Genomic DNA, 13,999 nt, shown 5'->3' with positions numbered 1-13,999 from the left:
TTTGTCAAGTGTAGCAGGGATAAAGCAATTGAAATCAATTTTTGCAAGACATAGTATTCCGAAAATAGTATATTCGGATAATGGTCCACAATATAATTGCAGGTAACTTAAAGACTTTGCAAGAAGATGGAATTTTGAAACCAGAACTTCAAGTCCAAACTACCCACAATCTAATGGAAAAATTGAAAGAGATATTCAAACTGTCAAGCGAATGTTAGAAAAAGCTGCAGTGGACAACAAGGACCCATATTTAGTATTACTGGAATATCATAACTCTTCTATTTCAGATGAAATTAAGTCACCTTCAGAATTGATGTTTGGAAGAAAAGTAAATGGATTGATGCCTATAAAAGAGAATTTCGTCCAAGCTAAATGATATGAAGACCATAAACGACATTTACTGAAGAGACAAACCTTACAAAAACGTTATTATGATAGGAATGCAAGACCATTAAAGTGTGTGTGTGTGATTATGGCAAAGCCTCGAGGGCTATCTGCCTAAGAGGAGGGATGCCTTCATGGAGGACTTTCTAAGGGAAACTGGCTCATATACACGTTACACATGGGGAAAACCACGAAAACGCCCATGCAGCCAGCCCGTTCGCGGGATTCGAACCTCAGACCGAACTAACAGTGTTCAGTGACTTTACCGCTCGGCCGCTGGTGGGCCCAAGCAAGACCATTAAAACCACTGAAAATAGGAGATCATGTTTACATAAAAGAGAAAGGGAAAAAACTAAATGAAAGAGGGAAAATTATAGAAGAAGCAGAAGACCACGTTCATGTAGGATTATAAAAACAAATGGAAGAATTGTAGAAAGGATCAGAAGAGACCTTTTTAAAGGAACTAATCAGAAAGAGTTTCAATACAAAACAACTATGAGAATGAAGTTATAGATGAACCCGAGATACCTGAGAATAGTAGGAGCACTACAAATTTAGATGTGCCTGTAAGTTCTTCAAAACCTAACAGAAGTGTTGTGTCACCAAATAGTGAAAGAAGTATAGTATCATCAAATTTTTCAAATGGACATAACTACGTTACTCAACCTGGTAGGACTGTTAAGAAACCTTATTATTTAAAAGAATATGTTTAATTTTACTACTTATTATTTTTCATAAAAAAGGGACATGTTATATATGTAACTGTAACTGTATCTATTATTACCTTTAATCATAATTTTAATATAGAATAGTAGATGAGGAATGTAGAATAAACAATGTTTGTGTACATCTTGGTAATCATCACTGAGCACATACCCAACATATAAAAAAAACAACACAGACAGCAAGATATACATTATATAGAAGTACAATACAAAGTTTGAGATCCTGACTTGTCGTGATTTCCGCAATTCCGGATTTGGGACTTTTCCAGATATTAGATCATCAGTTTAAATCTAGTAAGATGGCATGTAGAAATTATAAAATTAAAAATATGAAATCGTGATTTATGGAAATAATGAGGCATTTATGATCGATCATAAATGCTTCAAAATTCCAAAATACAAAAGGGAGTATCAAAATTTACAAAAAAAAAAAAAAAAAGCTGAAAAAGCTTAATATAAATAAATATTAAGCTTTTTCAGCCTTTTTTTTATAATGTTTTTAAATGTTAATAATTAAATGTTTTAAATGTTTTATAATGTTAAATGTTTAATAATGTAAACAAATAAGTTTACATTATTAAACATTTCTTTCAATGTAAGTTGTTTAAGTTGCTTTGTTTTTTCTGTTAATACTTTCTCTTTAACTCAGTAGACAGACATAACTTATTGTTCAGTTACATTGTTGAAGTCCTGTAACTGCTCTGTCAAGAATTCTGACTAACTTGTAAATCGAAATTTTTTCATTTTCAGTAAACTCTCTGTCACCATCTTCAGTGGTATTTTCCGTATCTAGAACCATACTACAGAATTTGCCATCAATTGATTGATGATTGAGGATCATTATCACAATGAAAATCTTCTTTTATATCATCTTCATTTATTACTGCTACTCATTCATTCAACACAATGTAGAAATTCTCTGCAAATGAAGCAAAAGCAGAAGTAAGAAGTGCTACAAGACTCGTTTCATCAAGGCCGGTACATCTGGTACAGGGGCACTGAGAACCAGAGTTTAGAGGCAGCAAAATTTTAGAATTTTAGTAGGTATCAGGTGGCCAAATTCATGAGCAGAAACTCTTGCACCAGATGACAAAAACCTTAATGAAGATGACCCTTAATGACCCTGAAATCTCAGTATGTATTTTGAAACTTAAAGTATCCTTGGAATCTAATCCTGAAAAAGAAGTTGGTTAATTTTTAAGGGCTTTTTACACTGAGCTTTATCTGAGATAATGGAGTCAGTTCTACGTATCGGCTAGCTCTGCTGTATGAGAAGTTCAAATCTTTCAATTGAAAATAAACTGGTATACTGACACCACGGAGAAAAGTTGGTGATGTGAGATGTCTCCATTAGCTCCGATAAACCCTAGTATGAATGGCTTTTAGTCCTCAGTTGTACAAATGCATATGCCATGAGAAACAAAAATTTTCCAATATATATAATAGGGATGGTTTTACTCTTAGGAAAACTTACACAGCCACCTACCTGCATCAATATATGAAAATAGATTTTCTTATTAATAAACAATAAAATGTGAATCATTAAATCTTTTTGATTCTAGCATAATAACATTAAATAGTAAAAATATGTTTACGGATGCCCCTTGGTGATGATAGGTGATTTTTGGCAGTACATGAACACCAAGTTTGTGCAATTCTTTGACTTGTTATTTTGGCTATGTGTGGCGGCGATTTTTGCGTCCAAAATCACCGCTACACAAATTCAAAATAACAAGTCAAAGAATTGCACAAACTCTCCATCCATGTACACATCGACCTACTTTCACTTTAAAAAAAATCAGAGAATTGCACAAACTAGACATTGCATACTCCCTTGTCTTTGTCCATGTACTCATCGATCAATATTCACTTAAAAAGTCAGGGAGCAGCCAAAAAAAAATATATAACCTCAATAAACTAACTACACTAATTCAGAATTCAAACAACAAAAATCAGCATTATATTTTCAAATTTTCACAGGACTAGTTTCGATGGTTTTACCGAACCACCATCGTCAGCTGCAAAAGCACAAATGAATGAGATAGGATATAATGATCAGATAAAATAAGAAAGCCTGGACAGAAAATAAGCTAGTGGCGCCATCTGTTGATGAAACCAGAACTAAAACATAATTTCTTTAAAGCCTGATGGCACAGATGGATTGGAATTAAGATCATTAACTAGAACAGAAAGATTTTTTTTGAATGTGAAATGTCTCTAGAAAATCCAGTTCTCTAATGGAAGATGTTTTTTGAATAATTTTGGCAGCAGAAAAAATGAAAGTGTGATTTTCGGACCAGCAATGTTGGGCAACCGAAGACTTCTGTGTTTCCTTTTTTCTAACATATGCTTCATGTTCCTTGACACAATTTTAAGGCTCTCTTAGTTTGGCCAATGTAAATAAAACCACACTGGCAAGGAATCCTATAAATACCACAGGAATTCATATCCAGAATGGGGTCCTTGAGTATGGAACTTGGAATTTTATTGATGGGAGAATAAACGACCCGAAAGTTAAATTTCTGCAAAATATGTGCAACATTTTAGCTAATTGATGGAAAGAAGGGAATGACATCAGAATTTTTATAATCTCCTAAAACAAGAGTGTGCCTTTTAGTGTGTTGAGATGATCATTTTTTAACTGCATGATTAATAATGTTGGGTGAAAAGCCCTGTCAACAGCTATTGCTTTTAAATAATTTAGTTCTTCATCAAGGGATAGTTTGGAGGAGCAAACTTGAAGAACACGGAAAACATAGGAATAAAATGAAGCTAACTTTTGTTTAGTCAGATGACATGATTTAAAGTGTGATGGAAGGCAAATCGATGAAGGTTTACGATAAACAGTAGTACTAAAGTTGAATGTATTACGTGTGACCAGAATGTCGAGAAACGGAAGAGAATTGCAAGTCTCAAGTTCAAAAGTGAACTGAATAGCAGGATCAATAGAATTCATTGTTGAAAGAACTTTATTTAAATCATCTTTATTATCTTCAAACAGGGTAAAAGTATCGTCTATGTAGCGGAACCATACCGGGAAGTTTAAAGTTTCAAACAATTTTTATTCATAATAATGCATGTAGATATCAGCCAGGATGGGACTGAGGGGGCTTCCCATGGCTAATCCATCAGTTTGCTTGCAATATTTACTTTGGAAAACAAAATGTGTTTGTTTCAAACAGAGTTGAGTGTGAGAAATTAGCTCATCAATTTCGATGCGAAAATGAAATTTGCGAAGTCTGGTTTCTAGACATCTTAATGCACCCTCCACTGAAACATTGGTGAATAATGATTTTACATCAAAAGAAACCATGAGTAAATTTCTAGAAGAAATGATTAACCTTTTTTACAAACTTTATTGAATTTTTTATGGTGTAAATGTTATTGTCCAATAGAGTTGAAAATCTAGAAACTAAATATTTAGCTAATGGATATGAGGCAGTACCTAAATTTGATACAATAAGGCAGAAAGGAATACCACTTTTATGAATTTTGGGAAGAGCATATAATCTGGCACAATTCGCAACAGATGGGATAAGCGAATGTTTTCAGTTGCTTGGAATGATTTGTGAAGATTTGATCGCAGTTTTAATTTTTGACAGGTCCGAAGGTGAAGAATCTTTAGGGATCGGATTATATGGTCCTTTGTTTCAGAGTTTAGTGATATCTACATGCATTATTATGAATCAAAATTGTTTAAAACTTTAAACTTCCCAGTATGGTTCCGCTACATAGACGATACTTTTACCCTGTTTGAAGATAATAAAGATGATTTAAATAAAGTTCTTTCTAATGAATTCTATTGATCCTGCTATTCAGTTCACTTTTGAACTTGAGACTTGCAATTCTCTTCCATTTCTCGACATTCTGGTCAGACGTAACACATCCAAATTCAGTACTACTATTTACCGTAAACCTTCATCAGTTTTCCTTCCACCACACTTTAAATCATGTCATCCGACTAAACAAAAGTTAGCTTCATTTTATTCCTATGTTTTCCATGTTCTTCAAGTTTGCTCCTCCAAACTATCCCTTGATGAAGAACTAAATTATGTAAAAGTAATAGCTGTTGACAGGGCTTTTCACCCAACATTATTAATCAGGCAGTTAAAAAATGATCATCTCAACACACTAAAAGGCACACTCTTGTTTTAGGAGATTATAAAAATTCTGTTGTCATTCCCTTCTTTCCATCAATTAGCTAAAAAGTTGCACATATTTTGCAGAAATTTAACTTTCGGGTCGTTTATTCTCCCATCAATAAAATTCCGAGTTCCATACTCAAGGACCCCATTCCGGATTTGAATTCCTGAGGTATTTATAGGATTCCTTGCCAGTGTGGTTTAATTTACATTGGCCAAACTAAGACAGCCTTAAAATTTCGCGTCAAGGAACATGAAGCATATGTTAGAAAAAAGGAAACACAAAAGTCTTCTGTTGCCCAACATTGTTGTTTCGAAAATCACACTTTTAATTTTTCTGCTGCAAAAATTATTCAAAAAACATCTTCTATTGGAGAACTGGATTTTTTAGAGGCATTTCACTTAAAAAAAAATCTTTCTGTTCTAGTTAACAATCCTAATTCCAATCCATCTTTGCCTTCGGCCTTTAAAGAAATTATATTTTAGTTCTGGTTTTATCAACAGATGCCACCACTAGCTTAATTTCTGTCCAGGCTTTCTTATCTTATCTGATCATTATATCCTATCTCATTCATTTGCGCTTTTGCAGTTGATAATGGTGGTTCGGTAAAATCATCGAAACTAGTCCTGTGAAAATTTGAAAATATAACGCTGATTTTTGTTGTTTGACGTGTGAATTAGTATTTGTGCGGTATGTTATTGTGTCTTAATTAAACTAACTACATTTTAAATCAAACAACGAAATAACATAGAAAAGGAAATTCAACTTAGCACTACACAAAGGAAATACCCTTTAACCCAATTAAATGACTTTCATCCATTGAACTTCTAAGACATTATGACAAATTAAATTTCCGTACAGTTCTACATAATTTTGGTCTTCAGCACAGGAGACCTTAGAGAGGCCATGTTCAGTATCAATGTTTGTTTTCTAAAAGCACTTATTGTTATATTAGTTTTTTATTTTAAAAAACATAGTCACTTTCAGTGGTTGCCTATGGAAGATTGATTGTCCTCAAAGGGTTTAATGCAATATTTAATTTAATCAAATTTTAATATTATATAAATATTACTTGTGTTAGAATATGTAAAAAAAAATTGATTAGAGTAGAGAGAATGATACCCCTTGTATTATTGTGAAGTTGTTGTTTCATTTATCACCATGTTGTTGTTTCATTTATGGTAGCCTGAGTAGTTGAATGGTATGGAAACACTATTATAACGTAATCGGTTGCATGATTGTGGTAAATTCTTGTCTTGTAGATAAGTGGTTTGTGTTGGTTAGAAAGCATATTGCTTGTTTTGTGGTGTAGACAATAAAATGGCCAAATGTGGTAAGATTGAAGTTTCTGTACGATTTGGAAAAAAAGGCGAAAAGAGCATTACTTGACTGGTGTGTAAATGAAGGTTTATTTAGTAGCCATTATTAAGTGTCCTGTTTGTAGGAAGGAAATGTGTATGATCGAACGACATTATGGAGGCTATTTTTGACTCTTATTTTGTGAATTTATGAGGTGATGCCAGTATTCAGATTCTAGTTCAGATAATTTTATGAAGTTTTTGGATGCTGTTAAGGAATTTTGTTTGACTGACTGAAGACGTGTTAATTCGTAAATAAGGTAAGTGGGTACTTCCTTTGTGTAGTGCAAAGATGAATTTCCTTTTATATGTTATTTCATTGCTTGATTTAGAATGTAGTTTATTGAGATTATATATTTTTTTGTTAGCTGCTCCTTGACTTTTTAAGTGAATATAGTTCGATGTGTATATGGACAAAGTCAAGGGAGTGTGCCAATGCCTAGCTTGTGCAATTCTCTGATTTTTTTTAATTGATTCTTTGTCTTGTTATTTTGGCTTGCGTTGCGGCGATTTTTGGCACAAAAATCGTCGCTACACAAGCCAAAATAACAAGTCAAAGAATTGCACTAACTCGGTATCCATGTACCACCAAAAAATTGCAAAGTTTCGCCAAGGGGTACCCGTAAATATACTTTTACAGAAAAATTGGCATAATTGTGTTAGTACCATTACTAACCGTCTATGGACATGTAATATATCAATCCTTTTTTTACTAAATGAAATGTAAAGGAAATAATTAATTTATCTTAAAAACTAGTGTGATTCTTCTTGAAAAGAACAATTGAATTGAAAGAATTTTCTCAATATTAACGCAGTGATTTATTAGCACAGAAAGAATTTCCTTTTACACTCAGCTAAAGAAACAGGGACATTACACTCATCAAAAGACTCATCGGAATTCCATCAACTCAAAAAGAAAAATGTTTTTCTAACAGTTGTCATCACATTTTAAACAACAACATTGATTTCAAAATATTAAACTAAAATAAAGAAAAGCTAAACATGATATCAAATATTATTGCAAGTGAGCAGTTACTTAATAGAAAATATTTAACAGAGCATCATTTACTTTAATATTATATAAATATATTTGAATTGTAAATCATCATATTTATTATTAGTCCAAAGGGACAATTTGCCCAGAAGAACTATTAATTTTGTTTTGGCATTTTGTGTTGATTCACTATAAATGTCAGTTTCCTTTTCAAATTGTAAAATTGTAAACCACCCAATATTACAGCCCTGTATTATATTTAAAGAAATTAAACAATGAAGAATCTGCATGAACATACGTATGTTTCTCGCACTGTGACGATACCTAGAGCTATCAAATTTTAAATAACGTACGTGTCCCCAAAATATGGGCATTTGGAAGTCCAAACTTGGAATTTGTTTTATTATCGATTCATATTTTGTAAAACTTAAACAAATTTTTAATTAACAAACTCAACAATTTCTAGCCCGCAAGACTGTATAGGAAATTTTAAAGATATGCTTATTTTAAAATCATTTTGTGATATTGCTGTTGAACTTAATTATATGGTTTAAGTACGAAGAACATGATATTTAATATATAAAGGTAACACACAAAACTTTAAAAACACCCCTTTGGGCATAATGCAAAATCTGAAGGCTTTCAGTTTTTACTTATTTTTTAATTTTAATTTACTTCGTCATACAATATAAAAGCTAATAAGTAGTAGCATCATAATTTAAAGTTAATTTACTTGATTGTTCATAATGTTGTTATTCTGATAAATGCCTACATGTGCAGCAGCATGAATATGCTTATATAAGTGTAAAAATGTGTGTGTATGGTATATATATATATATGTATATACACCTGCACACATAAGATATAATAGATAAACAGAGAAAGAGAGAAACACATATATTAGATAAGTACATAAAATAAATTCTAATTTGCAACAGTCCCTTAAGTTTGTAGAGTCATTAGGTTATTTTGAAGCGGGAGACAGGAAAAATTAACAATGATCTCGCCAGGCCTCAAACATGGACCTCTTGAATACACCATGAAGGCATACTGAAAGGAGGGAGAAAATACATTAAATACTCCCCCTTTTAAAGGGTGACTGGGGATTAGGAGACCCAGTTGCCAAATCCTGGTGGTGAAGAATCATCATCCGCCACCCTTTTAGTTTGGGCACCCCTGTAGAGTCATTAGGTTTTTTTTTTTTTTTTTTTTTTTTTTTTTGAAGCAGGAGAAGTTAAAAATTAGTATTGTCCTCACCGAGACTCGAACCTGGACCTCTCGAATATGTGCCGAGTGTGCAAACCATTACACCACAAAGGCATGCTGAAAGGAGGGAGAAAATGCCTTATAAGTTTCCTATTCAATTTCATTATTTTCCTTTTTCGATCCTAAAATCAAGAAAACATATTTATGGTAAATCTCTACACTGCATCATTTCAAACTTAATCCCTGATTTTTAATTCTTATATAACACTAAGGTCCCAATCACATCATGTTTCGGCTACGCGGGATTTGAGGAAGAAAGGGACAATTCGCAGAACCTGCACAATTCCAGGAAACCCATGTAGCTAGGTTACGATTTTCACTTACTACAAAGACTTGAATGCCGAACACTAATCGATTATCACTCAGCTTGGGATCACGTGAGGCTTCAGAAGCAGAACTTTCGTCTGACCGGTTGTCTCTACCTGGGACTGAGGTCCAGCTGAGACATTTTCAGTGAGGTTTACAGTTTCGGTTCGCAACATTGTTTTCGTAGCTAGGCGAGACTCTTTTTTTTTCTAGGAATCCTCCCATTTAAACCAGTGCTACCAGAAATCTCGTTTCTCAGAAGCAGGGACTATTCAGGGACTAGCAAGTCTAGCAGGGACTGTTCAGGGACTGATTCTGAATGGGGTACAACTGTAATATACGCCCTAATTTTACCAAATGTGGCGATGTGTTCTGTGCTGGTTTTTGGCACGATTGCGTGTTCTATGGCAACCCTGTTGACGTTGAAAAATCTTTCGCTGGAGCTCGTTGATTCGTCTCTGTGTCTGAGAAGATGGGAGGGAAAGATAAAATGGTAGTTGTTGAATTGAAGTTCGGCAAAAGGAAATATCATTGTGGCTATCCTGTTGAGGGGTAGTGGGTATTTGGAAGTGTGGAAAGAGGGTCTGGGAGATTATTTTTAATGGCAGTGCATGATAGAAGTAGGGATTTGTGATTTTATTTATTTGTGAACCATAGTATAAATTTTCTGGACAGTGTGTCTGGCTGTCATGTAAATACGATAGTGATTACGTGGCGGTATGAAATTTATATTTCTGCTATTCGAAAACGCATTAATTCATGGTAAGTGCATTTTATTTTATCCTTGTTCTTATTTTGTAGAATGTTATTGGTATTGGTTCTTTAGTATGAATTTCTGTCATTATTGTTGTTTTTTTAAATTGTTTGAAATTTATTTTGTTGTTTAGTGTCTAGACTGTGCAATTTGTAGATGTTTTTTAAAGTTGAAACAGAATGCTGTGTACATGGTATTATTTGAAATTTATTGTTGTTATGTCATTTTATTAAAGCGAGGAGTGCGTAGATCGTAGATTCCTTTCTTGCCTAAATTGTGCAATTCGTAGAATTTTTTTTTAAGTTTAAACAGGATGCTGTGTACATGGTATTCTTTGAAATTTATTGTTGTTATGTTAATTTATTAAAGCGAGGTGTGCGTAGTTTGTAGATTCGTTCATTGCCTACATTGTGTCATTCGTAGATGTTTTTTTAAGTTAAAACATGTCGCCGTGTACATGGATTCTTGTCAAATATTTTTGGTTAGAAACTTTACGTTTTTGCTATCTAAATTTTTTGTTTTTCTTTCGGATTTTTAGCTAAATTGTATGTTGAAAACGTAGTTTTTGCATGTGCGAAAACCGCGTTTCTGGAGACATTATAGGCTAAAAGTTCGAAATGTAGACAAATTTAGATAGCAATATGGCAGCGTGAAGTTTCTCGCCAAAAATATTTGGCGCGAAATTTGGCGACTTGAGGGCGCATATCAGAGTAGTTCCCTGAATGGGATTATATCTGCTGAATATATTAAGGGTGCTACTTTGGTAGACGGTTGCACGGATTTTTGGCGATTTACATTGGCGCAATTATTGGCGCGATTTTTACAATCGTCAGCCATCTTGAAAAACGCTGTTTTTACGCATACTAAAGTATTCAAAACTTTAAAAAAAATAAATATCGTTAAAAATAATGGATTAATTTTTTGTTGAAAATGTCATTTTTTAAGATGGCAGGCAAGTGTAAATAAATACATTTACTATGAGTATAAAATACTAAAGTAAGGCTATTATTACTTTCATATAGCAAAAAAAAGAATAAAAACACCGCTATAAAAACATTGTGCCAACGTTTAATTAGATTAAAATATTACTGAAATTGAATATTGAATTAAAAACCATCCTACCAACATTTAAAAGAATTAGAATATTATTAAATTCAAATACTTTAAAATACGTTATATAAAATATAATTAACATATGTGACATATGTTAAAACATATGTGACAATAATTATCTCAGCAATTTTTGAAAATAGTGTATTAATTTTTTTAACAAAAATTAAAGTATACAATTATAAAATAAAAGAAAATATGTACTTACATTTTTTTGAGTATTTAACCTCTTGTTTATTGATAAGTACCAGAAAAAAATTGAAATCATAATTGAATCGGCTCTTTTAACCATCTTCATCTGTTATCCACATATCTAGCACTTCATTGAAGAAGCAATTAGCGAGGTTTCCTCAAAAAATTTTAAGTAAATTTCCTCTGACGCTATTAACAATTTATAAATAAATCTTTGATTTGGAAAGACAGATTGGCCAAAATAAGGTCTCAAAGGGCAATTTTTTTATTCCAATACCAATAATTCTTGGTAATTACCACTAACAACATTCATTTTCGAAAGGGAGATATCCAGTCCATTTGAAATCTGAAGAATTCGAAGAGATGAATAATAAAATTTTAAAATGGCGCGGTAATGCACAAATATTCAGTAACCAATCAGGGAGCTGATTACATCACGCATAGAATTAAAATTATTTAAATAGTCATTCATAATAAAATCATTTTTAAAACAAATGCAAAATTAAATTGTATTTTAAAATTTAACAGCCATAAATAATGTTTAAAACATTAGATTAAATTTATAGATATTAATAAAAACAATTAGTTTTTAAGTAAGGTGACGTCATTGATTACATCATCCACAATATAAAATTATATAAAATATTATAAACAACAAAATTTTTATTTCAAATAAAAATGTAAAATTAAATTGATTTTTAATATTTAGAAGCTATAAATAATATTTAAAACATGGAAGTTATGCATAATAAAACATATTATTTTTTTAATAAAATGACAACAAAGTATCGGTTACCATAAATAACTTATCCAGCAATGGGTTTACCATAAATTGTATTACTCGCCAAAATCCGTGCAACCGTCTACCAAAGTAGCACCATTTAAGTATGAAAAAATAGCAAAGCCCTTTAAAGGTATATCATCCTTGGAATAGATGCCTTCATGGATTCTATTCGAGAAACTAGCTTTCATTTATATTATGTGTCTCAAAAATATGAAAAAAGGATATGTGTTATCACAACCACCTTCATATAAGTCACCAAATTTTCAGAATGTGCAAAACTCGGGCAACAATATGCATAATCATTCTTTTGTTAACCATAACTATCCATCATCAAGCAACCTCACCATATTCATACACGTTCTTTATATATATATATATATATATATTCCACATTCCATTGGTTTTTAGGAGTCATGACATTGTTTGACTTCATTTTAAAAAATTAGCCAGCAATGGAAAAATGTGCAGGAAAATTTCTGCAGGATTACAGAATTTCACCTCAAAATTTCTAAACGGAACAATGAAAAGATATGTTTGGAAGATAGTTGATGTTGCCAAGCTTTGAGTGATGCCAAGTCTGGAATTGTCTGATGCTTTTAAGCAAAAACAGATCACTACGTACTTGGGGAGAAGAATAGAACCCCTCCCAAAAGAATACAAAAAAAATTAGAGAAGAATGTAACTGTTATACAATTTTTTAACATATCACATAATTCTTATTTAATAACTAAAATTTGCACTTTAAGTTACTAAAGTGTGCTTTGTTTTCATATGTTGATAATGTGTGCCAACGTAAGATAATTATTGATTGCTTGGGAATTTAAAAAACAAAAGTCACACAAACCACCAACTTCCACCCCATTGGCAACTTTTACCTTTACATCTCTAAAAAATGACCAAACTGTGGCAAAGTCATTATGTTAATACGCAAGTGCCGAAAATAATACAGTCAGTTTATATATTAATAGCGAATTGAAGAGGAGACTACTAGGGTTCAGGGACCTTGTCATTCATTAGTAAGCTTCTAATGAATAATAAAACCATAAACAACATATTACAAGACATAAGGACAAGTCTTGCATTAAAGTAAATATGTTGATCAATGGTACCTAAATGCAACAACATTACAAAGCAACACACATCAGTACACTGCGAAAACTTTTTTTTTTTTTTTTTTTTTTTTTTGTAATTTCTTCCTAATCCGTCTACATGAAATTATTACAATTCGGAAGCATTTAAAATGTACTTAAGAAACATTTAAAAATATTCAACGAAAAAAAAAATTAACGCTCACGTTTATACTACTCCTGCATCACAATGAATGGCATAGGATATTATCCACACTTTTAATTTCTCTCTTTCACACATAACTCATTAAAAATCAGCGCTAAGCAATCCGGATATTATTACCAATGATTTTACCGCAAACTATAAAATAAGCTTAACAAGTATATAAGTAAGATCGTCAGTACAGTTTATTACCATTGGGGATTTTCTTCTTTATCTAGTAACTGCGCTTCCCATATCAGAACAGAACGCATAATTGATGTAAACTTAAAAACAATCGTAAATAAAGACGCGCTTTAAATTTAAAACAGACAGACGGACGAACAAAATACAAAGCTCTAAAGTTTTGCACTTCCTAAGTCTTTGCGCCGCAGTTAAAAAATCAAGCTTAAATACGAAGAAAACACAAATAGGAAAAAAGCTATTTTGTTTCATAGAAAAATAATTTCTTAGACATGATACGAATTTATTTTATTCCAACCGGGTGAGAAAAGGGTTAAAATATGAAACCCAAGATATATTAATATAATATTTATGAGCGAGATTCAGTTCACCTATAGATGACACTTTCACAGATTAGCTTAACGGGCATATTAACGAAGCCTACATAAGGGCCCCTTGAGATTTATAATACCTTTAGAGTTAAGAACTTTTCTTGTACGGTTTGTTCCAACGGGTTAACACAGGAAATGTAAG

At 32.2% G+C, this 13,999-nt stretch overlaps 1 protein-coding gene across 3 annotated transcripts in view; it reads right to left on the bottom strand.

Moving 5' to 3' along the window:
• Oseg1 (intraflagellar transport protein Oseg1) overlaps positions 1-13,644 on the bottom strand; it is a 142,774-nt gene extending 129,130 nt beyond the window's left edge. For all 3 annotated transcript variants that reach the window (XR_004757012.2, XM_035351497.2, XM_085808392.1), the window contains exon 1: positions 13,499-13,644. Coding sequence is in view for 2 of the 3 variants with exons in the window: in XM_035351497.2 (XP_035207388.1) it covers positions 13,499-13,557 (59 nt within the window). In the remaining variant the exon portion in view is untranslated. The remainder of the gene's footprint in view (positions 1-13,498) is intronic.
• Positions 13,645-13,999: the final 355 nt, after the last annotated feature.

This window comes from Stegodyphus dumicola, chromosome X1, assembly GCF_044657685.1.
Source record: "Stegodyphus dumicola isolate Sdum_Otavi_A_Nest chromosome X1, ASM4465768v1".
NCBI classification, from domain to species: Eukaryota; Metazoa; Arthropoda; class Arachnida; order Araneae; family Eresidae; genus Stegodyphus; species Stegodyphus dumicola.
Note: the sequence above shows the minus strand (reverse complement) of the source record. Positions and strands in the feature narration are given on the sequence as shown.